General features: G+C 69.6%; 1 protein-coding gene across 1 annotated transcript; it reads left to right on the plus strand.

Annotated features, from left to right (window-relative positions):
- The first annotated feature begins 447 nt into the window (after nucleotides 1–447).
- Nucleotides 448–19,881, plus strand: LOC121065086 (dystonin-like). The gene is made up of 39 exons (XM_040547567.1): nucleotides 448–498; nucleotides 2,081–2,676; nucleotides 3,158–3,328; nucleotides 3,460–3,620; nucleotides 4,021–4,180; nucleotides 4,293–4,377; nucleotides 5,063–5,304; nucleotides 5,495–5,614; nucleotides 5,815–5,922; nucleotides 6,031–6,249; nucleotides 6,617–6,820; nucleotides 6,897–7,128; nucleotides 7,224–7,450; nucleotides 7,520–7,642; nucleotides 7,975–8,076; nucleotides 8,214–8,315; nucleotides 8,898–9,053; nucleotides 9,299–9,454; nucleotides 10,163–10,360; nucleotides 10,441–10,569; nucleotides 10,817–10,987; nucleotides 11,091–11,246; nucleotides 11,504–11,710; nucleotides 11,918–12,037; nucleotides 12,307–12,476; nucleotides 12,850–13,009; nucleotides 13,254–13,451; nucleotides 14,018–14,143; nucleotides 14,440–14,583; nucleotides 15,720–15,908; nucleotides 16,246–16,360; nucleotides 16,436–16,602; nucleotides 17,002–17,164; nucleotides 17,373–17,527; nucleotides 17,602–17,676; nucleotides 18,129–18,246; nucleotides 18,337–18,524; nucleotides 18,616–18,736; nucleotides 18,951–19,881. The coding sequence occupies exons 2-39, from the start codon at nucleotides 2,116–2,118 to the stop codon at nucleotides 18,995–18,997; spliced, it is 6,246 nt and encodes a 2,081-aa protein (XP_040403501.1). The 5' UTR covers nucleotides 448–498; nucleotides 2,081–2,115; the 3' UTR covers nucleotides 18,998–19,881.
- The last annotated feature ends 1,092 nt before the right edge of the window (nucleotides 19,882–20,973 follow it).

Raw genomic sequence — 20,973 nt, forward strand, 5'->3', positions numbered from 1 at the left:
GCCGCGCTCGGGACCCGGGGCCGGGCGGCAGCGCCCCCCCCGCCCCCCCGCAGCCCCCGGCCAGCCCGGGGGGGGCCGCGCACGGGGCCGGGTCCCGACGTCCCGGGGCGCGCCCAGCCCGGTCCGGGGCCCGGGGCAGGTGCCGGGGAGCGGGGCGGTGGGAACGGCGCCGCTCCCCTCCCCCGCCCGGGATGGCTGCGAGGCCCCGGGGGTTTCCCCGGTAACGGCCCCGCCGCGGCTCAGCACGCCAAGGGTTAACTCGAGCGGCCGTATTGTATGAGCGGGGCGTGCGGCGGGGTCAGCCGAGCCGCGCCGAGCCGCGCCGAGCCGCGCCGCGCCGCGCCGAGCCCCGCGGGCGATGTCCCCGCGGCGGTGACCCGGGGCCCGTCCCCGCTCCGCGCCCCCGGCGCCCGTCCCCGCCCCGCCGCGAGGGGCCGGCGGCGCGCCCGGGAGCGGGCGGCGGGAGCGGGGCGGCCCCGGCCCACGGACACCCGCGGGGTGAGTGCGGGGCTGCGCCCCCGGCCCCGCGTGGGGAGCGCCGGGGGTCGAGGGGGCGCCCGGGGGGGGGGTCGCGCCGCGGGGCCGGGCGGGGCGGGGCGCGAGGTCCCTGCGGGGTGCGGGGGGGGGTGCGGGGCCTCCCCGGCCTCCCCTGGGGACCCCGCGGGCAGCCCACCCGCGGGGGGCCGGGGGGCGCGCCTGGGTGCCGGGGGGCGCTGCGTGCGGGGCCGGGACCGGGGTCCCGGAGCCCCCCTGCAAGGTGCAGCCGTGCGAGTGTGCGCGCAGGTGCCGCGTGCGGGGGTCTGCGCCCTGCCGGGGGGCTCGGCGTGCACCCACGGGCTGGCAGCTGCGGAGCGTGCACCCTGCGTGTGCGGCGCGCTGGCCCCGCGTCTGCCCCTGTTGCACGTGTCCGCAGCTGGCGCGGGCATGTCTGCATGTGTCTGTGTGGCGCTGCCGCTGGATGTGCGCGTGCAGCGTGGCGGCGGTGCGGGGTCTGCGCCTGTTGCACGGCGTGCGTGCGGCTGAGCAGCGTGGATGCGTGCGAAGCGCGGTGTCTGTGTGTGAGCAGAGCACTGCCCCGCTGCGGGTGCGTGTGCACGTGGGGAGCGTGGCTGCGCCACAGGTGCACGCAGCCGCAGGTGCGTGTGCAGTGCCCAGGGGCCACACGCACCCTGCGTGGACCTGGGTGCTGCCAGGAGGGGCTGGGCTGCAGCTGGGGGGCTGTGGGCGGGGGGCTGCACGTGCATGCAGAGCGCCAGCAGCCAGGGGTCTGTGCCGGCCATGCGGGTGGGTGCATGTGTGTGTGTGTGTGTGTGTGTGCCCCTGCAAGCCCCCTGGGTGTATGTGCACGCGTGTGTGTGCATGCACACGGGTGCATGCCCGGCGCCAGGCTGCGCTGCGGCAGTGCTGGGCTGGGTCTGGCGTGGGAGGGTCCTGGCGGGTGGCGCGGGGGATTTATGGCTGCGGCAGGCGGGCAGGGGCCGGCGAGGCGGGGAGCTGCCTGCCTGCCGGGTGGGTGCTCCCGATGGACGGCCCCAGCCCTGCTCCCCCCCGCAGGTCCCCGGTGCTGCCTTTGTCAGGGCGCTGCAGACAGATGGCTCTTTTCTCCCGGCTCCGCTCGCCTCGGAGTTAATCTAATGGCACAAAGCGATGCTGGTTGGGAGCATCTGCCTGTCTGTGGGCGCCCTGTGCTGCCTCCCGGTACCTTTTATTTACATTTCTCTTAACGAGACGCGCATCTGCCAGGCAGGGATGCGCGCTGCCCGCCAAGAGGTGGCAAAGCCACAAGTCCCGCGGCGTCCCCGCCCTGCGCCATCCCTCTCCCTGTGACAGCTAGGTCTAGGTGACCACCAGTGCCTCATCCCCCCGTCCCCAGGGCCCTGGCCCCGTGGTTCGGGGTCTCTTGGGCCCCCCAGGCCTGTGCAGGAATTCGGGTGGCACCAGCATCCGCTGGGGCAGAAGTGCAGCTGGGAGCCGGGGCCCTGGGATGCAGGATGAGGCCCCAGGCGCTGCAGAGCAGGGCTCGGCCGCCGTGCAGCCCCGTGGTGGCTCCGATAACATGCGTCCTCCTGGCTTGTTTCAGGCCGGGATTTGAGGTGGGGGCCCGGCGCCCGCGCCATGGGGAACTCGGTGAGTCGGCCCAGCTGCCTGGGCGAGAAGAGCCGGCGCTCAGAGGAGCTCCTCCGGGAGCCGCAGCTCCGGGACCTGGGGCTGGACGTGGGGCAGCCGCCCGGCGGGAGCGTCGTGGAGGCCCGGATGGGGCCGCTGGAGAAGCCGCCGGCGCCGGTGGAGAACGGCTGGAGCCCGGCACCTGCGGCTGGCCGGAGTGGGGCAGGCAGCCCAGCGCTGAAGCGCAGCCTCTCGGAGGTGGCGGTGCAGAACGGGAGCACAGCCTGTGTCCCACTCAAGGGGCAGGGTGAGGCGCGGGGTGCAGCCTGGACGCCCCCCCGGGCCGGCGCCCCCCGGAGCGCCTGGTCCTGGAAGCCCGTCACCACCCGGGAGGTGACAGAAGTGACGGAGGTGACGGAGACCATCGTGACGGAGATTGTGGAGGTGACCGAGTACCCGGCCGGCGAGAAGGGCGGAGAGCCCCTGGTCACCCGGACGGTCACGGTGCTGATGGAGCGCGCGGGGGAGCTCGCAGCCGGCGGCCACTCCGGACACGCGGATGCCCCAGAGGTGACTGCCGGGCAGGAGCCTCTCGCCAAGGATGACGCCGTGCAAGCCCCAGGCGTGGGCTGGGGGGGGCCCAGCACCCCCAGCCAGGTGCCAGGAGGTCGGAGCAGCCCCCTCCCCTCTGCCACGGCGGGTGGGGGCTTGAGCCTGCCCCTGGCACTGTGAGCCTGTAGGGCGCACACCGTGCTGGGTGCTTCAGGGTGTGCACTAGGGCTTTCCAGAGCTCTGCAGGCAGTGCCTGATCTTTGGGCCCCGAGGACCGAGTGTGGTCTGTGCAGAGCCCTTCCCCAGCACGGCTCTGCCGGTGGGGCCAGCAGGGACCGGCAGGTGACCTGGGGCCAGGCAGGGGGTGCTGGGGAGGACTCGGGCTGGGCTGGGTGCCTCTGTCCCAGCACCGCCTCCGGGACTGGGCATCACAGGGGCCAGAGCACCCCAGCCCCGCGGCCGTCCCAAGCCTGGGTGGCTCAGCCACCTCTCTCCCCAGGTGTCCCTGCGGGCTGTCCCTGTCCCAGAGGATGTGGCAGGTACGGAGCGAGCCCAGGACACTCTGGAGAGCCTGCTGGCGTGGGTGGCAGACATCGAGGAGCTGGTGAGCAACCAGAAGCCGCCCTCCTCGGAAGTGAAGGTGGCGAAGGCGCAGCTGGAGGAGCAGAAGGTCAGCAAATCCCGGGCAGGCGCGTCCCTCCCACGCTGATCTCCTGGTCTCCCTCCAGCCGGGGATTACAGGGCTAGGGGCTGGGGGCTGAGCGGCCCCCCCGGCACAGCTCTGTGCCGCGCTCCCTTCAGCTCCTGAAGCGGCTGCTGGAGGAGCGGAGGCCCCGTGTGGAGCACGTCCTGCAGGAGCGAGCGGTGCTGCCAGGCACCACGGCAGCAGCACCCGAGGGGAGCAGCAGCCTTTCCAGCCTCGGGGAAAAGTGGGGCAAGCTGATGCAGGAGGCTGAAGCCAGGTGGGTCAGGGCCAAGACATTTGTCAGTGGGGTCAGTGGCTCCGACCCCGTGTGTGCAGAAGCGGCCGGCGGTGCCGTGCAGTTCCCCCGCCGTGCCCTGCAGCGGCAGCAGCACGCACCCTCGCCACATCTCTCCTCCGTCCCGGCCCCGTGGTTGCGCAGGGTCAGCGGCTCTGTGCACGCCCTGCTGCAAGGAACGGTGATGGAGCAGGACTGGGGCTGGTGCAGCTGGGCAGGGGACACCTCGCCCTGTGTCCCTGTGTCCCCATGTCCCCGCTCCCAGGACCCCGAGCCCAAGGCACCTGCAGCGTGTCCTTGGGACGGACGGGGGGATGCCGGCCTCACCTCTCGCAGTCGGGGCGGGAAGCTCAGCCCAGCTCACCCAGCCTTCCCGGCGCAGGTACGGCCGCCTGGAGCGGATCCTGCCGGCAGCACAGGGCTTCCAGGAAGCCGTGGACTCCTTCCAGGAGTGGCTCGGTGCCACAGAGCGGCAGCTGGCCCAGCTCTGGCGTGCCAATGGCTGCGTCAGTCGCGTGCAGGAAGCCCACCAGCAAACCCAGGTCAGGGCAGGCACGGACACAGCGGGCCAGGGCGCGGAGGGAGCTGCGAATTTGGGCATGGGGAGGGCTGGGACGGGGAGAGCAGCCGCTGCCACAGGACCCTCCCTCCCAGGCCCTCTGCGAGGAGATCCGCGCCCGGCTGGCAGAGCTGGAAGGTGTCCTGGAGAGCGGGCAGCGGGTCCTGCAGATGGTGACAGGTGAGTGGGGAGTGGCACCACGTGGGGGACCGCAGCCCCGGGGCTCGGGTGTTGGGGCCTGTGGGGTACCTGCTGCAGTCCCAGTGAGGGCAGAGCCGCAGGATGGGGCTGGCCTGGAAGGGGGGCAGTGGAGATGCCCCCAGATGAGCAGGGTGAGATGCGCCCATGTGGTGCTGGGTCCATGTGGACGTGGAGGGCCACAGGGTCGGGACAGCAGGAGGTGGGAGGGAGAGGCACAGCTCTGCCCTGGGCTGTCCAGCACCAAGACGTGTCCCAGGGAGGTGGCAGTGGGGGCACCCCATGGTGCTGGGTGTCCTTGGGGTGCTCTGCTCCCCGCTGGGCTGCCACTGACTTTGGGAGCACAGCATCGTGCGATGCCCGCCCTGTCTTGGGGATGGGGCACGCGCATCCCATCGGACGGAGAGCGGCCAGGGGGAGCCTGGCCCACGGCAGGGCAGGGCGCGGTGGGATGGGGCACACCAGCAGCGGGCTCAGCCAGCAGCGGACAGGCACTTGGACTTAGCTGCCGGCAGGGATGAGGGAGCAGAGCCAGGCCCAGAAGAAGCAGGAGGGGAAGAGCAGGATGTGGAGACCGTCGGGAGGGAGGGCACGCTCGCTGCAGCAGGTCCCTGGCCCTGGGGATGCTGCTGCAGCAGTGCTGAGGCTGCTCGCGGTGCTGCCGCAGGGGAGGAGGCCCAGCTGGCGCAGGAGAAGATGGAATCCCTGAGGATGCGGTACCTCATCGTGGGCCAGAGCAGCGCTGACACCATGCACCGTCTGGGGCAGACCCTGGAGGCCTCATCCCGTGTGGGCACTGCCCAGGAGGACCTGGCGCTCTGGCTGGGACGCATGGAGAAGGAGCTGGCCTCCTGGGACAGCCAGCACGGCGGCCAGGAGCCTCCAGTCAGGACGAGCGACAGGGAGAAGGTGGGGAAAATGGGGGCCCGGGGGACCATCACTCTCTGTCCCCATCATGCAGCCAGGGAAGGGTCTGGAGGGGTGCAGGGATGGGCCGTGCCAGGCAGTGGGGAAGTCCTGCCCTGACCGAATGCGCCGGGTGCTCTGCCCTGGGAGGCCCCCCCCGGTGCACGGCCAACAGCTCCCGTCCCTGCTGCAGTTTGAGCAGATCCTGGGCTCCGAGCTCGCCCACCTGGCGGGGCTCGGCGAGCGGCTGGAGGCGGTCAGCCAGGTCCAGCTGGACGCACAGGCGCTCCGCTCACAGCTCTCGGACCAGAAGGTGGGTCGTAGAAGCTGCTCAGGGCCACCGCGGGCCCTGCTCGTGCCGCCACCGGGGCTGGGGGCTGGCCGCTGTGCCCCTGCGGAGGGTCGTCTGCGCTGGACAGGGGGACGGCCAGCCCCCAGGGCCCGTGTGCCTGGGTCCGGCACGTGCAGCCCCACCTCGCTGCCATGCGGCACCTGCCTGCCTCTGTCTCGCAGCTGCTCTCTGCTGAGATCCTGCACCACCGCGGGCTGGCGGAGCGGCTGCTGGGCGTCGCGGACCCGCTGCTGCGGTCCTGCCCCGAGCCCCTGCAGCAGCGCCTGCAGGTGAGCGGCCGCAGTGGGGCCGCGCTGCGCGGTGCTGGGGGGACGTGGCCGGCCGTGCCGTGCCCCCACGCTGGCAGCGGGCACCCGGCGAGCTGCGTGTCTCTGCAGCCCTCAGTGCAGGCACTGCGGGAGCGTGCGGAGCAGCTCTTTGTGCGCAGCGGGGCTTGCGCCGTGCAGCTGGAGCACGCCCAGTCCCTGCTCGCCCAGTTTGCCGAGGCTCACGCCGAGCTCTTGCCGTGGCTGGAGGAGACGCAGGCCGTCGGGGTGCAGCTTTCCCCAAACGCCATCAGCTACGAGGCCTTCAAGGAGCAGCAGGCACTGCTGCAGGTGAGGGCTGGGGAAGGGGCGGGCATAGGCAGCGCCGAGCTCTGGCACCCCGTGGGAGTGGGAGCGCGGCGGGCAGCCTGTGAGGGGACCCAGGCTCAGCCCACCACGGGGCAGGCAGCAGGCGCTGGTGGCCGAGCACAGAGGGGACGTGGGAGAGGCCAATGCACGGAGCAGGAGCAGAGGCTTTGAGCTCAGCTGGCAGAGGAGAGGGGCAAAGGGAAGGGAGCACGGCTGCAGGAAGCAGCACTGCCCGCACGGAGTGGAGCCGGGGCGCGGGTGCAGTGGCAGCACTGGGGTGCGCCGGGCTGTCCCCGTGCTCCCTGTCCCACGGCTCCGCACGCTCCCACGGCCTCTCCTCTGCCACCAGTGCCTGCGGGAGGCGATCGCGGAGCACCGGCCCCTGATGGGGAAGCTGCAGCGCGTCTCCGCGCAGCTGGTGGAGCTGAGCCCGGAGCAGGGCGCCCCATTCCAGCAGCGCTGGCAGGAGGCGGAGGAGCAATACTGCCGCGTCCGCGAGCGTGTGCGCCAGGCGGCCTCTCTGCTGGAGGATGCGCTGCCGCGGTACAGCCAGGTACGGCCGGCACGGGGGCTGGGTGCCCCGGAGCTTCCCTCCGGTGACCGGGCCGGTCCCGCTGCACCTTCCCCAGCTGACCGAGCGCATGGACCTGCTGCTGGAGTGCCTGGAGCGGCTGCAGAGCCGCCTGCAAAGCCAGCCGTCTGTCCGCGGCGACACGGCCCACCTTCGGGAGCAGATCCGGGAGAACAGCCTGGCCCTGGGAGAGCTGGAGAAGCTGGGGGTGGCACTGGAGACCGTGCAGGCACAGGGTGCCGAGCTGCTGGCCAGCATGCAGGCAGCCAACTCTGACGCTGCTGCCAGAGGTACTGCAGGGGGTGTGGGAGCAGCACATCCCTGTGTGGGTGCAAAGCCCCTTGCGGTGCCCCAGCCCGAGCCCCGTCCCTCTTGTGCCCCGCAGGGATCCAGGAGCGGACATCGCACCTGTTGTCCCAGTGGGGCCGCCTGCGGGGCCGCTGCGAGGAGCAGGAGCGCTGGCTGCGGGAGCTGCTGGCGCTGGCCGACCGCTTCTGGCACGGCCTCTCAGAGCTGGCCCTGACGCTGAGCGACACCCAGCAGCTGGTGCTGGGCCTGGAGGAGGCTGGCGGCGAGCCCGAGGCCATCCGCACACGGCTCCGCACCATGCAGGTACAGGGCAGGGGTCCCCACAGGTAGCCTCACGGCATGGGCAGCTCCGAGCCCCCTCCCCACCCACAGGCGCTGCGGGAGGAGATCGACTCGCTGCAGGGTGAGCTGGACATGCTGGGAATCCTGGGCGTGGAGCTGATGTCCTCCTGTGGGGACCCCGACAAGCCCGATGTCACCAAGAGCCTGGATGATGTGAGCTGGGGGGCTGGGGGTCTGTCTGTGGTGGGCACGGCTCCGCATGGGGGGCATGGGGATACTGCTCGTGGGGATGGACATCCTCAGAGCTGAGCTGCAGCTGGACCCTGGAGAAGGGGCAGGCGTGTTCCCAAGCCCCGTGGGTGTCCCAGGGCTGTGCTGCAGGGAGGGTGGGTGTTCCGGGCTGGTGTCCTTGCACAGGGGACTGTGTCCCTGGCATCCCTCGCGCCCTGTGGTGGTGCCGGCTGACTTGCACCCCGTGCCGGTGCCCCCCCCCCCCCCCACCCCGAGCTCCGCGCAGTGCCGCTGACCCTCGCGCCCTGCCGCAGCTCTACTCCTCCTGGCACAGCCTGAACAAGGTGTGGACGGAGCGCTACGCCCGCTTCGAGGAGCAGCTCCAGGCCTCCGTCAGCTACCAAGAGACCATGCAGGTGGGGTGCCGGGGCCCACTCAGGTGGGCGCCCCACAGCCCGGGAGGGTTGGCATGTCCCATGTGCAGGGAGAAGGATGGGGACAGAGCGCCTAGGGCCCCCTGCCCTCCCCAACGCCTCGGTCCCTCTGTCCCCAGCGGCTGTTTGAGTGGCTGGACACGGCTGAGCTGCGCATTGCGGAGGAGTTCCTTGTTGGTGGGGACCTGGACATGGTGCAGCAGCAGCTGGCAGAGCTGAAGGTGTGATGTGCTGCAGGATGCCTCCCTGGTTCTGGGGTTGGGCATGGGGAGCAGGGGGGCAGGCGGGCACTCGGGGTACTTCCTGGCAGTGGGATGAGAGCGCGGTGTGTTGGACAGAGCTGGAGCCCCCTGCACCTGGCTCGTGGTCTGCAGAGGGTGGCCAGGTCCTGCCCGGAGTGCCTGAATCCCTCCCGCCCAAGGTGCCCTGAGCTGGCAGGGCTCCTGGCTCTCCACGAGGAGGAGCTCGGGGCCCAGGTGCCCGTGCCAAGCTGTGCCAGGCTGTGCCAGGCTGTGCTGTGCCATTCCAAACTATGCTGTGCTATGGCATCCTATACCATAGTGTGCCATACTCAGCTGTGCTGTGCCATACAAAGTCTTCCCATGCTGTACCATGCCATGCTATGTCATACTCGGCTGTGCCATGCCATGCCATGCCATGCCTCGTGGCACCACAGGCCCATGGCTCCACGTCAGAGGGCCAGGGACCATGTGCCACCCACTCACATCTGATGGTTGGACTCGATAATCTTAAGGGTCTTTTTCAACCCACGCGATGCTCAGATTCTACAATCTGCCCCACAGGAGTTCAAGCGGGAGCTCTACCAGTGCAAGGTGGATGTGGAGAGCCTACGGCACCAGGCTGGCCCAGGGGGGCAGGGGCAGGGGGACCCCCCGGCCCCGCTCAGCGACTTCCGCCAGCGCTGGGACCACCTGGAGGAGGAGATCGTCAGCCGCCAGGTGAGGGGGGCTCAGGCAGTGCAGGACAGTCCCAAGCACGGGGCAGGGCTGGGGTGGCACCTCTGGGAGGCGGTGGTGGCGCGTGAGCTGGTGACCAGATCTGCCATGGGCACAAGGTGAGAGCCGCAGCAGCGTGGGTGCGTGGGGCCGTTCGGTGCGTGGTGCTGCGCGGCGCTGAGCGCGTGGGCAGGGCTGATCCTGCTCCCCACCAAACGGGTGCCTGATCCTGCCCTTGCCTCTGGCAGCACCAGCTGGAGGCAGCTCTGCTGGGCCTGGGGCAGTTCCAGCACCAGCTGGAGGAGCTGCTGCAGTGGCTGTCCCGCACCTCGGAGCAGCTGCAGGGCCCCACACTGCTGCGCCTTGACCTGCAGAGCTGTGAGATCGAGCTGGCCAAGCACAAGGTGAGGGTGGCTGTGGCACGGGGCTCCCTGCACGCCCCATCCTGGGCTGCCCCCAGGCCGTTGGCTGCGTGCCCCAGCAGCTGAGCGTCCTCACGGGGACATCCCCCAGAGGGACCAGATACAGTCCTGCCGTGGGGTCCCATTGCACCGTCCAGTCCCTCTCGAGGTCCTCCTGCTGTGGGGCCGTGTTCTGCCGCAGGGCACTGCTCCCCCTCCCCTCCTGGCACTGCCCGGCCCATGGCAAGGCGTTGAGCCCTGGGGCGATGGTGGCTTGGCCAGGCAGGTCTGTGGTTCGGGGCGGGCGGCGTGAGAACGCGTCCCCTCCCGTGGTGACAGCATGGAAGGAGTGAGCTGTCTCCTTCCCCTTGCCCGGGCACGCTCGTGCCGTGCCTGCCGTCAGCAGGGTGCTGCAAGGTGCACGTCGGCCGGGGGGGGCTATGCAAGGCGGGGTGGCCCCAGCCTCATCCGTCCCCCATCCTAGCAGCCCCCTGCCACGACGCAGCAAATTTGTTGCCTTGCACCTGCCCCATGCCACTTGGAGGACAAAAGCCCCTGCTCTGTGCGTCCCAGCACTGTGGCTGCTGTCCCTTGCCACGGCGCTCCCCAGGCCCCGTGCCGTGATGGCAGCGTTGGAGCGGGCAGGGGAGGTGGCCCAGGTGCCTGGCAGGGTGTGAGGTTCTGGCCGTGACGGCCCCGTGCTGTCCCCAGGTGCTGCGGAATGACGTGATGTCCCATGCCCACACCGTGCAGTCTGTCAATGAGGCCGGGCAGGGCTTGCTGCTCTCCAGCCTGGGGGAGAGCGTGGAGGGGCTCCAGCGCAGCCTGCAGCAGCTCAACCAGCGCTGGGACGTGGTGCAGAGCGAGACCGAGAGCCGCCAGCTGGAGCTGGAGAACAACCTCAGCCAGGTGCACAGCACAGCGGCCGCCCCGGCTGCCACGTCCCCTGCTCGTGGAGGCAGTGCTGAGCCCCCTGCGCCTCCCCCCAGGTGCAGGACATCACACTGGAGATCACGGAGCTGCTGCAGTGGCTGGAGCATGTGGAGCTGCAGCTCTTCTTCTACAAGCCAGCGTGGGGCCACCCAGACACCACCAAAGAGAAGCTCACTGCTCACCTGGTGAGCTCCCCCACGCCCCCAAGCTGCAGAGCCGTCCCTTGGGGGTGCCCCCCCTGCCCCTCTCTGTGCTGGGGTGCTGGGACCCTTCTCTGCCTCCTCCCCTCCCCAGATGGGCAGAGCCCCTCTGCTCCTCTCCCTGCCTGGCCAGGCCCCCCAGTTGCAGCTGGAGCCCTCCCGTTCCCCGTCCCGCTCGGGGCAGGAACACGGGGCACTGACACCGGCCTCTCCCGGCCTCTCCTCTCGGCAGGAGCTGTGCAAGGAGATGGAGTCCAAGCAGGAGACGTACGACGCCGTGCGGGACCGTCTGCAGCGGCTGCTGGGCTCCTGCCGCGCGGCGCGGCCCTGCAGCACCGAGCACAGCCTGCGCATCCTGGAGCAGAAGTGGGAGAGCGTCCACGCCGAGGCACAGGAGAGGAAGGTGTGCGGGGCAGGGGCGTGCTGCCCACCCGGGGGTGCGGACCCTGCCCGGCTCTGGGGGCCGCGGGCGCCCGTCCCGGTCAGCATCCCCGCTCTGCCTGCAGGAGCGCCTGGCCGAGGGGCTGACTGTCACCACCGAGTTTCACGGCACCATGCAGGAGCTGCTGCGCTGGGTGGCACACGCAGAGGAGCTCCTCAGCTCCCCCACGCCCCCCAGCTTCATCCTGGACACTGTCACCATGCAGATCCAGGAGCACAAGGCAAGTGTGGCCGGGCTGGCAGGGCTCCCTCCCACCCGCAGGGGGATGCCCCGAGTCTGTGGGCTGGCTCCTGGGGGCTGGGGTCAACCCAGAGAGGTCCTGACCAGCACCGGCATGGACACCATCGGGGGAAAGCCCCCTGGGCTGCCCATAGGGCTCCCCCCATGCGGCAGCGGCGCGGGCCTGCCCTGTGGCTCGGGGGCTTGCTCCTGCCCTGGGGCTGCCCATGCCCCCCAGCCACGTCCGGCTGCCCTCAGGCCCTGGTGAAGGAGGCAAACGCCCACGGGGAAAAGCTGAGCAGCCTGGAGGCCGTTGCATCGCGTTTGAAGGACTTCAGCAGGAAGCAGGACGGAGCCGTGATCCAGAACCTCGTGCTGACGGCCAAGGAGCGGCTGGGCAAGGTGCTGCAGCACACGGCGGAGCGCGGGGCGGCTCTGGAGGAGGCCCGCAAGCGCACCAAGCAGGTACCCGGCCGAGGTGGCGAGGGCACAGGCCCTGCAGGGAGCTGTGCCGGCGCCTGGGCCGTGCCGCCCTGGCACGTGGGCTGTGCCGCGCTGCCTGTGGCTCGTGCCGTGGCGCAGGGGCCATGCAGCCCTGTCGTGTGTGCTGCTCTGGCTCCTCGTCCACGCTGCTCTGTGTGCCCTGCACAAGTCCCCTCCTCCCTGCTGCAGTTTAGCGAGTCCCGGCGGCTGCTCCTGGACTGGATGGACGAGGCGGAGCAGGCCCTGGAGGTGCCACAGGACACGGCCACGAGCCAGGAGGAGATCAAGTGCCAGCTGGCTGAGCACAAGGTGAGGGGCGAGCGCTGCTGCCCAGCCCTGCGGGGCCGGGGGAGTCCCACTGGGGCGGGCTGCCTTGCCAAGGGCAGCGGGAGCAGAGCTGGGGGCTGCGGGGCGGCTGCCGGGGGCTCCCCAGCTCCCAGCCCACCCCACCCCACGGCTGGGCACCGTTCCACGCCTGCCTCTGGGGGCACAGAGAGCCCCTGGGTGAGGGGCATCAGCACCCCCGGCCGCCCCGCTGAGCCCCGGGGTCCGGGCGGGCTCACCCCACCTGCCCGCAGGCTTTCCAGAGGGAGCTGCGCTCGAAGCGGCCAGTGTACGAGGCCACGCTGCGGAGCGGGAGGGCCCTACGGGAGAGAGCCCGGCTCCCTGAGGATCTGCAGCCGCTGGAGGAGCTGCTGGGGGAGCTGAAAGAGCGCTGGGATGCGCTGTGCAGCCGGGCTACCGAGAGGTGAGGGGCACCTGCCCCATGCTGGATGGTGGGGTGGGATGGGATGGGGTTAGGGTGGGATAGGATGGGGATGGGATGGGATGGGGATTGGGATGGGATGGGGATTTGGATGGGATGGGATGGGATGGGGATGGGGATGGGGATGGGGATGGGACAGGATGGGATGGGGTGGGGTGGGATGCCTGTGCTCTGCTTTCCGTGCAGGTCCCAGGCAGGATACACTTCAGAGTCCTTCCTCCCTGGGTGTTCCACTCCCTGCTTTGGGACCCCCTTCCTCAGCACCACTGGGCTATGGCCCCTGGGGGTAGAGCCAGGATCTGTCCCCAGCCACAGGCAATCCCAGGCATTTACGGCTGTGGCTGTTCCCTTGCAGGCAACACAAGCTAGAGGAGGACCTGCTCTTCTCAGGCAAGTTCACTGATGCGCTGCAGGCTCTCATGGACTGGTTGTACCGTGCTGAGCCGCAGCTCAGTGAGGACGTGCCCGTTGGAGGGGACCGGGACCTGGTCAGTGACCTGATGGACAAGCATAAGGTGGGTGTCCCCGGGCCATGCAGGGAGCTGCCTGCTGTGTTCTGGCCCCGTGGGACCCCTGGGGAGCGACGGCCCGAGGGCAGCCCTGGGCTCTGCACCAGCCCTGCCCGCGGCCCTCCAGCACGCTGAGCAGTGCTTGGGTGCCCCACATGCCACATGTACCCCATGTACCGTGCACCTGGGGCACTTGTACGGCTACTGGGACCCCGGCACCTCCCACTCCCTCCTGCTCTCTCCCCCTCAGGTCTTCCAGAAGGAGCTGGGCAAGCGAGCCAGCTGCATCAAGATGCTGAAGCGCTCGGTGCGGGACCTGACCCGCGGCAGCAGCAGCGTGGACTCCCAGTGGCTGCAGAAGCAGATGGAGGAGCTGAGCACACGGTGGGACCTGGTCTGCAAGCTCTCCGTCTCCAAGCAGGCCCAGCTGGAGGCTGCGCTCCGGCAGGTGCGGGCAGTGAGCTGGGGGGCTGCAAGGTCAGGGGCTGCAGCTGGTGCCTCCCCACGGGAGGGCTGCACACGCCTGCACATTGCAGGGTGCACAGCTATGGGTGGCCGTGCATTGCGGGGTGCTGCGGGGGGTGCAGGGCTGCGGGTGGCCGTGCGTTACAGGGTGCTGCAGGGCTGTGGGTGGCCATGCATTGCAGGGTGCTGCGGGGGGTGCTGGGCTGTGGGTGGCCGTGTCGCAAGGTGCTGCAGCAGGGTGCCAAGTTGGGTGCTGCAGGCACCTGCTGGAGGTGCACGCGTGTGGAGGGTGCCTGTGCGTGTGGCAGGGTGCTGCACGGGGTGCCCTCCTCAGAGGGGATGTACTGACGGGGGTCAGGGAAAATTGTGTCCCAAGGAGTCTTTGGGGTGAAGATCATCCTCGCTGTCCTGCTGTGGGGTCTGGGAGCGGCTGGGGCTGCACAGAATCGGCTCTGCCGGGTGCCTCATGGGCAGCTGCAGGGCTCGGGGCTGGCCAGGGGTGGGGGGCTGCAGGGTGGGCGCTGAGCAGGTCCCGGGCTGTCGTGGCAGGCAGAGGAGTTTCACACCCTGGTGCAGTCCTTCCTGGGGCGCCTCTCCGAGTCAGAGAAAACCCTCAAGTATGGCGTCTTCCCTGAGGAGGAAGCGGCTGTGCAGGAGTGCCAGAACCAGCTGCAGGTCAGTGCCAGCCGCCAGCCCCCGCCTCCAGACACATCTCCGATCTTGCTCCAGGATGTCCCATTGCTTGTCCATGATGTGGGATGCTGCCAGACGTGGAGTCTGGGGCCCCAAGCACCCCGAGGCATGGAGATTTGGGGCCCCAAGCACCCCGCGCAAGGCCAGACGTGCTCACAGCACCCAGCGCCCTTCCCCAGCCTGGATGCCTGGCTGGGTGGGAGCCGGTCCTGGCGGCTCTGGACGCAGGATGCGGGGGGCTGGGACCCCACAGTACCACACTCCGTATGCCCTCCCAGGAGCTGATGAAGTCCCTGCAGTGCCAGCAGCTGGAGCTGGAGTGCATCACCTCACTGGGGGAGGAGATCCTCTCCACCTGCCACCCAGACTCCATCATCACCATCAAGTCCTGGGTCACTGTCGCCAAGAGCCGCTTCCAGGAGGTGAGCTGCGTGCCCCGGCTCCGTCCGTCCCTGCAGGGAGCAGCCCCACACAGCCCCACACAGCCCCACGCCTCTCCCACTGCCGGTGCTCCTGGTGATGTCCTCCCAGCTGGGCAGAGCTGGGGGTGCCCTTCTCCAGCCGGTGCAGCCGGCCTTGGTCCTGCCGGGGGCTGGATGTCCCCCGGCGCAGTCCCTCCTGCGCAGACCTGGCCCTCCCACCCCTCGCTCTCACCCCTGCTTCCCTGTCCTGGGGCCACGCAGGGGAGCACCCACGGCGTCTCCAGCCCCACCTGGCCGGTGGTGGCTCATTCCACGCACATGAGATGGCGTCCCCCGGTCCCTGGGGAGCGGAGTCTTGGGGATCTCCACCCGGACCCCGCTCCCACAGAGACTCCCTGCTCTGTGGGTTTGCAGGAAAGAGCGTTCCCATTCCTCCCCGTTCCCATTCCTCCCTGAACGGGTCTGTCCGGTTTGGCCGATCCCTCGCCCTCGCCTGCAAAAGGCCCTCAGTGAGCAGGGATCCCCGTGCATCTGATCTGAAGGTGCTCCAGGGTATGGAGCAGCACGTCCCGTCCCAACACCTGTGGGGCTGCCCTCACCCGCAGCCCCACTCACCCCAGATAGTGAGGTTGCTGCAAGGGCAGTGAGCACGTCTGCAACAGCATGAACCTGGGTACAAGCACGTTTGGCCACCACCCGCAGGGATGTGCTGACGAGTGGTGCTCAAAGCACTGGTGGCAGCCCCCAGGAGCTGCAAGGTCCCCTGGCACATGAGGGGCAGAGTTGTCAGCCCTGACCCAGCTGGCCTGCGGGCCCTTGAGCGGGCCCTGCCCCATGGGCAGGGATAGGTCCCGGAGCATCTACATTCTTGCCCCATGCTCCTGCCCTGTGGCACGGTGGGTCCTGGAGCACTCATGTCCCTGCCCAGTGCTCCTATCCTGTGGTCACTGGGGCAGCTGGACAGGGTTTTGTGCTCCTGCCCCACGGCAGGGCTGGGCCGTGGCACCCCAGACACAGACTTCACCCCCCTGCAGCAGTGCACAGCTGGGGCTGCCGACACCGCTCCCGCAGCCGCGCATCCGGCACCGTGCCGCCGCCGCCAGCCCCAGTGGCTCAGCCCCTGCTCCTTGCCGCAGGTGCTGAGCTGGGCGCAGCAGCAGGGCGAGCGGCTGCAAGCCCAGCGGGCCAGCCTGGCGGCCGAGCGGGAGGAGATGGCCCAGCTCGTCGACTGGATCACGGCTGCTGAGGAGGCACTGAGCCTGCGGGACCAGGAGCCGCTGCCGGAGGAGGCTGAGCAGCTGGAGGAGCTCAATGCCCAGCACGCGGTGAGGGCCCTGCAGCCAGCTCCCTGCCAGGCCGGGGGCACGCCGTCCTCCCCGTACCTGCCTGGCACCGGCGGGAGCACTCAGCCCCACCGAGGACCTTTGGGTGCATTCGTGGCTGCAGCTGGCACATGCAGTGGTGATGCAGCGCTCTGGGTGTATGCCTGAGCTGCTGCTTCTACTGCAAGGGCTGCTGATGCAGGAGCCCCCTGGGGCTGGTTGGTGGGTGGCCACTCTCTGGCTTCAGCCCCATGCTCCAGCTGTGCTGGCGGGTGGGGGGCACGCCTGGCGGACCGTCTGGCACGGCCGGTGGGCGCTCAGTGCCGTCCTCCTGTGGCAGGTGTTCATGGAAGAGCTGAACCGCAAGCAACCTGATGTGGAGAAGGTCACCAAGAGCTGCAAGCAGAAGCTGGCCACTGAGCTGGGGCCGCCAGCCGCCCGCAGACTGGCCACACGTAAGAGCCCCTTTGCCCTCACGCTGCGCCCCGGGCCCCTGGCCGTGCCCTCACCCCTGTCTCTGCTGGCTGCAGGGCGCCGCAGCGTGGGGAAGGCACAGGGTGCTCCGGCAGTGCCACTTGGGGGGCTGGAGCCCCAGACGCCCCTCATGGCCCAGCTCCTGCACCGCTGGCAGCAGCTCTGGCTCCTGGCTCTGGACCGGCAGTACCGGCTGGAGACGGCCCTGCAGCGCCTGCGGGAGGTAGGGGCAGCCCCAGCAGCGCCGCGGCCCTGGCTCGTGCCAGCAGCTCCCCACCCTGTGCTGCGGGAGCTCAGGCCCTGGGTGGGCACGGAGGGGGATGGCCCCTGGTTCGGTGAAACAGCGCAGGCAGAGCCGGGAGCCTTCCCTGACCCTGTCCCCATGCGTCCCCATGGGCAGGGGAAGGTGACCCCAAGTGACCGGAGCCAGCCTCACTGGAGCCTGCAGCTCCCCAGTGCAACCCTGAGCTGGGGGTCCTGGGTCCCCTTCACCCATCTCTAACGGGTCAGGGCCGGGAGCAAGCTGGCTGTGCGGCATCGGGGCTGAGCCCCAGCACGGGTCCTGAGGTGGGGACTCAGGGGCTTTCTTGCTGCCGTGCTAATTCCTCTGTGCCTCTCCGAGCTGGAGGAGTTTGCTCACTTTGACTTCGGGGTCTGGAGAAAGCGTTACATGCAGTGGATCAGCCAAATGAAGTCCCGTGTCCTGGATGTTTTCCGTGGCATCGACAGGGACCAGGATGGGCGCATCAGCCAGCGGGAGTTCATCGAGAGTGTCCTCTCCTCCAGTGAGTGTGCCCAGGACCCGTGGTGGGCTGGGGCTGGCTCATGGGGCTGTGCCCCCCCGGGACGGGGCAGTTTGGGAGCGGCGGGGGCAGGAGCTGACAGCCGGGCACCCCCCTTGGAGGAGGACCCAGGCTCAGTGCCAGCGCTGGCTGGGCTCGGTGCAGGGGTGAGCAGGGGACAGCAGGGCTGAGGGTCCCTGTCCCTCCCCAGAGTTCCCCACCAATGTCCTGGAGATGAATGCCGTGGCGAGCATCTTTGACATGAACGGTGACGGCTTCATTGACTACTACGAATTTGTCAGCACCCTGCACCCTAACCGGGACCCGCTGCGCCGGACTGCGGATGCTGACCAGATTCAGGACGAGGTATGGCCAAGGGGCCGCGGTGGCATGAGGCTGGTGCCCTGCCATGGGTCTGACCCACGCGGGCTGTCTTCCAGGTGAACAGGCAGGTGGCCCAGTGCAACTGCGCCAAGCGCTTCCAGGTGGAGCAGATCAGCGCCAACAGGTACCGGGTAAGTGCTGCCCCCCACTGCTGCCCCGCGCTGCTGTCACCCCCTGGGCTGGGGTCCTGGGCTTGCTCTGACACCCACGCACAGCCTGCACCATGCTGAGGTCCCCCAGCTCCACGACCTCTGCTGTCAGAGCCTTTGCAGTGGTGCAGAGAGGGCACAGGAGAGCCACCCATGTCCCATGGGATCCGTGTCCCCAGGGGCACATGGGTGGCTGCCCTCTTTCCCACATGCCTATGGCAAAAGCACCCATTCTGCGCCCCCGCAAGGAGCTCCTTCCCCTGCCTGTCTGTGGGGGAAACCCGGCATCTGTGCTGATGGAGGGCAGTGCTGTGGGGGACCTGGTGGGCTGGTGACAGGCACTGCTGGGTGCTGGGTCCTGCCCTCGTGCCCAGCTCCCAGCCCAGCCAAACCCCTCCAGCGCTCGCCGTGCCTCCACACACCTCTCCCCGCAGTTCGGGGAGTCTCAGCAGCTGCGGATGGTGCGGATCCTGCGCAGCACCCTGATGGTGCGCGTTGGCGGGGGCTGGATTGCACTGGATGAGTTCCTGGTCAAGAACGACCCCTGCAGAGGTGGGCACGGCCGTCCCCGCGCCCAGCCGGCGCCCCGCAGGTCTGGGCTGTGTGCTCCCGGGTCTCACCACCTCTGCTGTCCCTCCCCAGTGAAGGGCAGGACCAACCTGAAGATCAACGAGAAGTACCTGTCCCCAGATGCCTTCGGGGCCACCACAGTCAAGTGCACGGGGAACCAGTCGGCCCCCTCCTCCAAAGTGCTGTCCCCCAGCCGCTCCAACTCCAGCCTCAGCCTCTACAGCAGCGCCTCAGCCCCCAGCAGCCCCCTGGCCAGGAAGGTAAGAGCTGGGGAGCCCCAAGCTGCCACCCTGACCGTGCTGACCCCCCCCCCCCCAACTACTGCAGCCCCTGCATCTCTTCCCTCCCCAGTCAGTGCTGCGGAGGACGCGCTCTGGGGATCGGTGTCCCCGCTCCCGTGGCTCCCTGCTGCCTGACGGTGCTGAGCTGCAGTTCACCGCGGCTGAGGAGAACCTGGACGTGGCACCCCCAGGTGAGGGCTGTGCCGCCGTGGGATGCTGCAGGCTGCAGGCTGCACAACCCTCGGGGCAGGGGGGCTGTGGGGCTGCTGTGGGCTGGGCAGGCCTGGGGGAGCCGGGGGGTGAAGAGTGGGGAGCAGGAGCCATCCGGGAGGTGGGGGTCGGGGGGGGTCTGTCCCCCAGCCCCAGGAGCGAGGCAGCTGCTCCAGCCTTGCCCCTTCCTTTCAGAACCGCCCGAGGGGTCCCCCCCAGAGCGCTGCAGCCCCTGCCGCTGAGCTCCCCCAGCCACCCGCCCTGCGCCCAGCACCCTTGGCCGGCCCCACTCAGGACTCTTCTCCCCGGAGGCCGCCCGCCACGGGGCTGGAGGACGGCAAAGCTGCAGCCGTGCGCCCCACGGGTCTCCGGGCCGAGGGTGGCCGCCCTGTGCACTCTGGTACTGCGCTGCAGCCCTCCAAGCGGGTGCCCACCGGCAAGGGCTGAGCTGTCTGTCCATCACTGATCCCAGCATATATGCAAGCATCCCCTGACACACACCAAACCACCCCCAGGCTCTGGCTGGCACATCCCCCAGCCCCACCACCCCACCCGGCAAGGCGGGGGGGCCCAAGACCCTGGTGCCCCAGTCGGAGCAGCCGGGGCAGCTGCAGGTGGCCTGGATCATCGCGGTACTGGGCTCCCCCAGGGCCACGGTGGCCCCGGTGCCCCGGGGATGGCCCCTGCCTGTCTCCCCCAGGCTCCTGTGCCCTCGATGTGGCTGCTGGGGCCCCGGGGCATTTGGCATCAGCTGGAGGGGAGCCTGCCCTCGCTGCCTGCCTGCGCCCGGTGGGAGGTGGCAGCGCGCCGCAGCCGGGTGCCGGGGCCCCTCACTGGGTGCAGAGCCCCATTTCTGGTGCTAACCCTCACCCCGTGGGCCTTTGGTGTGTGCGCACCAGGCCCTGGCCACAGCTGTCCCCTGCCCCGGCAGGGCTGGGGCCGCCACAGGCGGGGGTCCCTGTGCCCCCATCCCGCCCGCACCACCCCTCGGGTGGCGGGTCCCTGCCCTGCTGACGCATGTTCACCGCCACCCCGCTAACCGGACAGCAGTAGAGCTGAATGTAACCCTGGCCGGGGCATGGCCCTGCCAGCCACAATAAAGAGTAGATTTCTTTTTCTATAAGCACCCGGGGCTTGCTGCAGTCTGTCTGTCCACTCACCCTGCTGCCTGTCCCTGCACAGCAGCAGGGGGGGCAGTGCCCGCTGGGGCATGCGCCCAGCCCTGTGCCACCGGCAGAGACGCGCAGCGCTGGGGCTGAGGCTGACAAGCCTGGGCTGCCACCGTGGGTGCCAGCAGGCGCCGTGCCACGTTACCTCCTTTCCGAGGAAAGCGTTGCTGGGATTCCTGCTGTGCCCAGCACCTCTGCCCAGGGTGGGGGGCCAGGTCTGTGCTGCGCCCCACAGCAGGCAGTGCCGGGACACGCGGTGTCGCCGTCCCTGTGTGCCCGCTGCCCTTCTCTGGCCCCACAGCCTCCAGACACAAGGGTCCCAGGCCAGCATGGCCCTGCAGTGGTGCTACTGGTCCGGTGCTGCCAGGGGAAGCTGGGATGGGGATAGATGGCTGCAGGGCAGCCTGGGCCTGGGTCCCAAGGTGCTGCTCACGGTGGAGAAGTGGCTGTGCCCCCCAGGGACACTATGCATGTGGGGACAGTCCCCAGGTGTCACAGCAGCAGAGCCCTTCCCTGGCACCTCTCTGTGTTGGGGAGTGAGTCCAAGACCCCCGTGACTCAGGGCAGCCACAGCCCTCCACTGATCCTCCAGTGGGGTTTGGGATTTGCCTGGCTGCCTCCTCCCTTACCCTGGTCCTGTTGGCTCCCATGGGATTTAGTCCCACTTCTACACCACTGTCCCCTAAAACTGCCTCTGCACTCATTTTTTCCTGAACAAAGTACTTCTGTGTTGGACACTGCCAAAGGGGGACAGGTCTGGAAATGCATCGGTGCCCGTCCCCCAACCAGCCCACACGAAAGGGCCCCTGCAGCCCCTCCGAACAGCACCGAGCCCCACTGCTCCCCGCAGAGCATCCACCAACGCACCCGGGTCGCTCCACGCAGTGCTGCCGGCGTGGGCTGGGGCCGCCGACACGGATTGCACTGCACATTCCTCTGCCTGTGGAAATGGCATCCACCCCTCCCAGGCGGGGAACACACCCCGCACCACCGGCACCACCAGCCTGTGTCAGCCGCATCCAGGGCCCCAGGCACTGACTCTGGCTGGG

The sequence above is a fragment of the Cygnus olor genome, chromosome 2 (assembly GCF_009769625.2).
Source record: "Cygnus olor isolate bCygOlo1 chromosome 2, bCygOlo1.pri.v2, whole genome shotgun sequence".
Lineage (NCBI taxonomy): Eukaryota > Metazoa > Chordata > Aves > Anseriformes > Anatidae > Cygnus > Cygnus olor.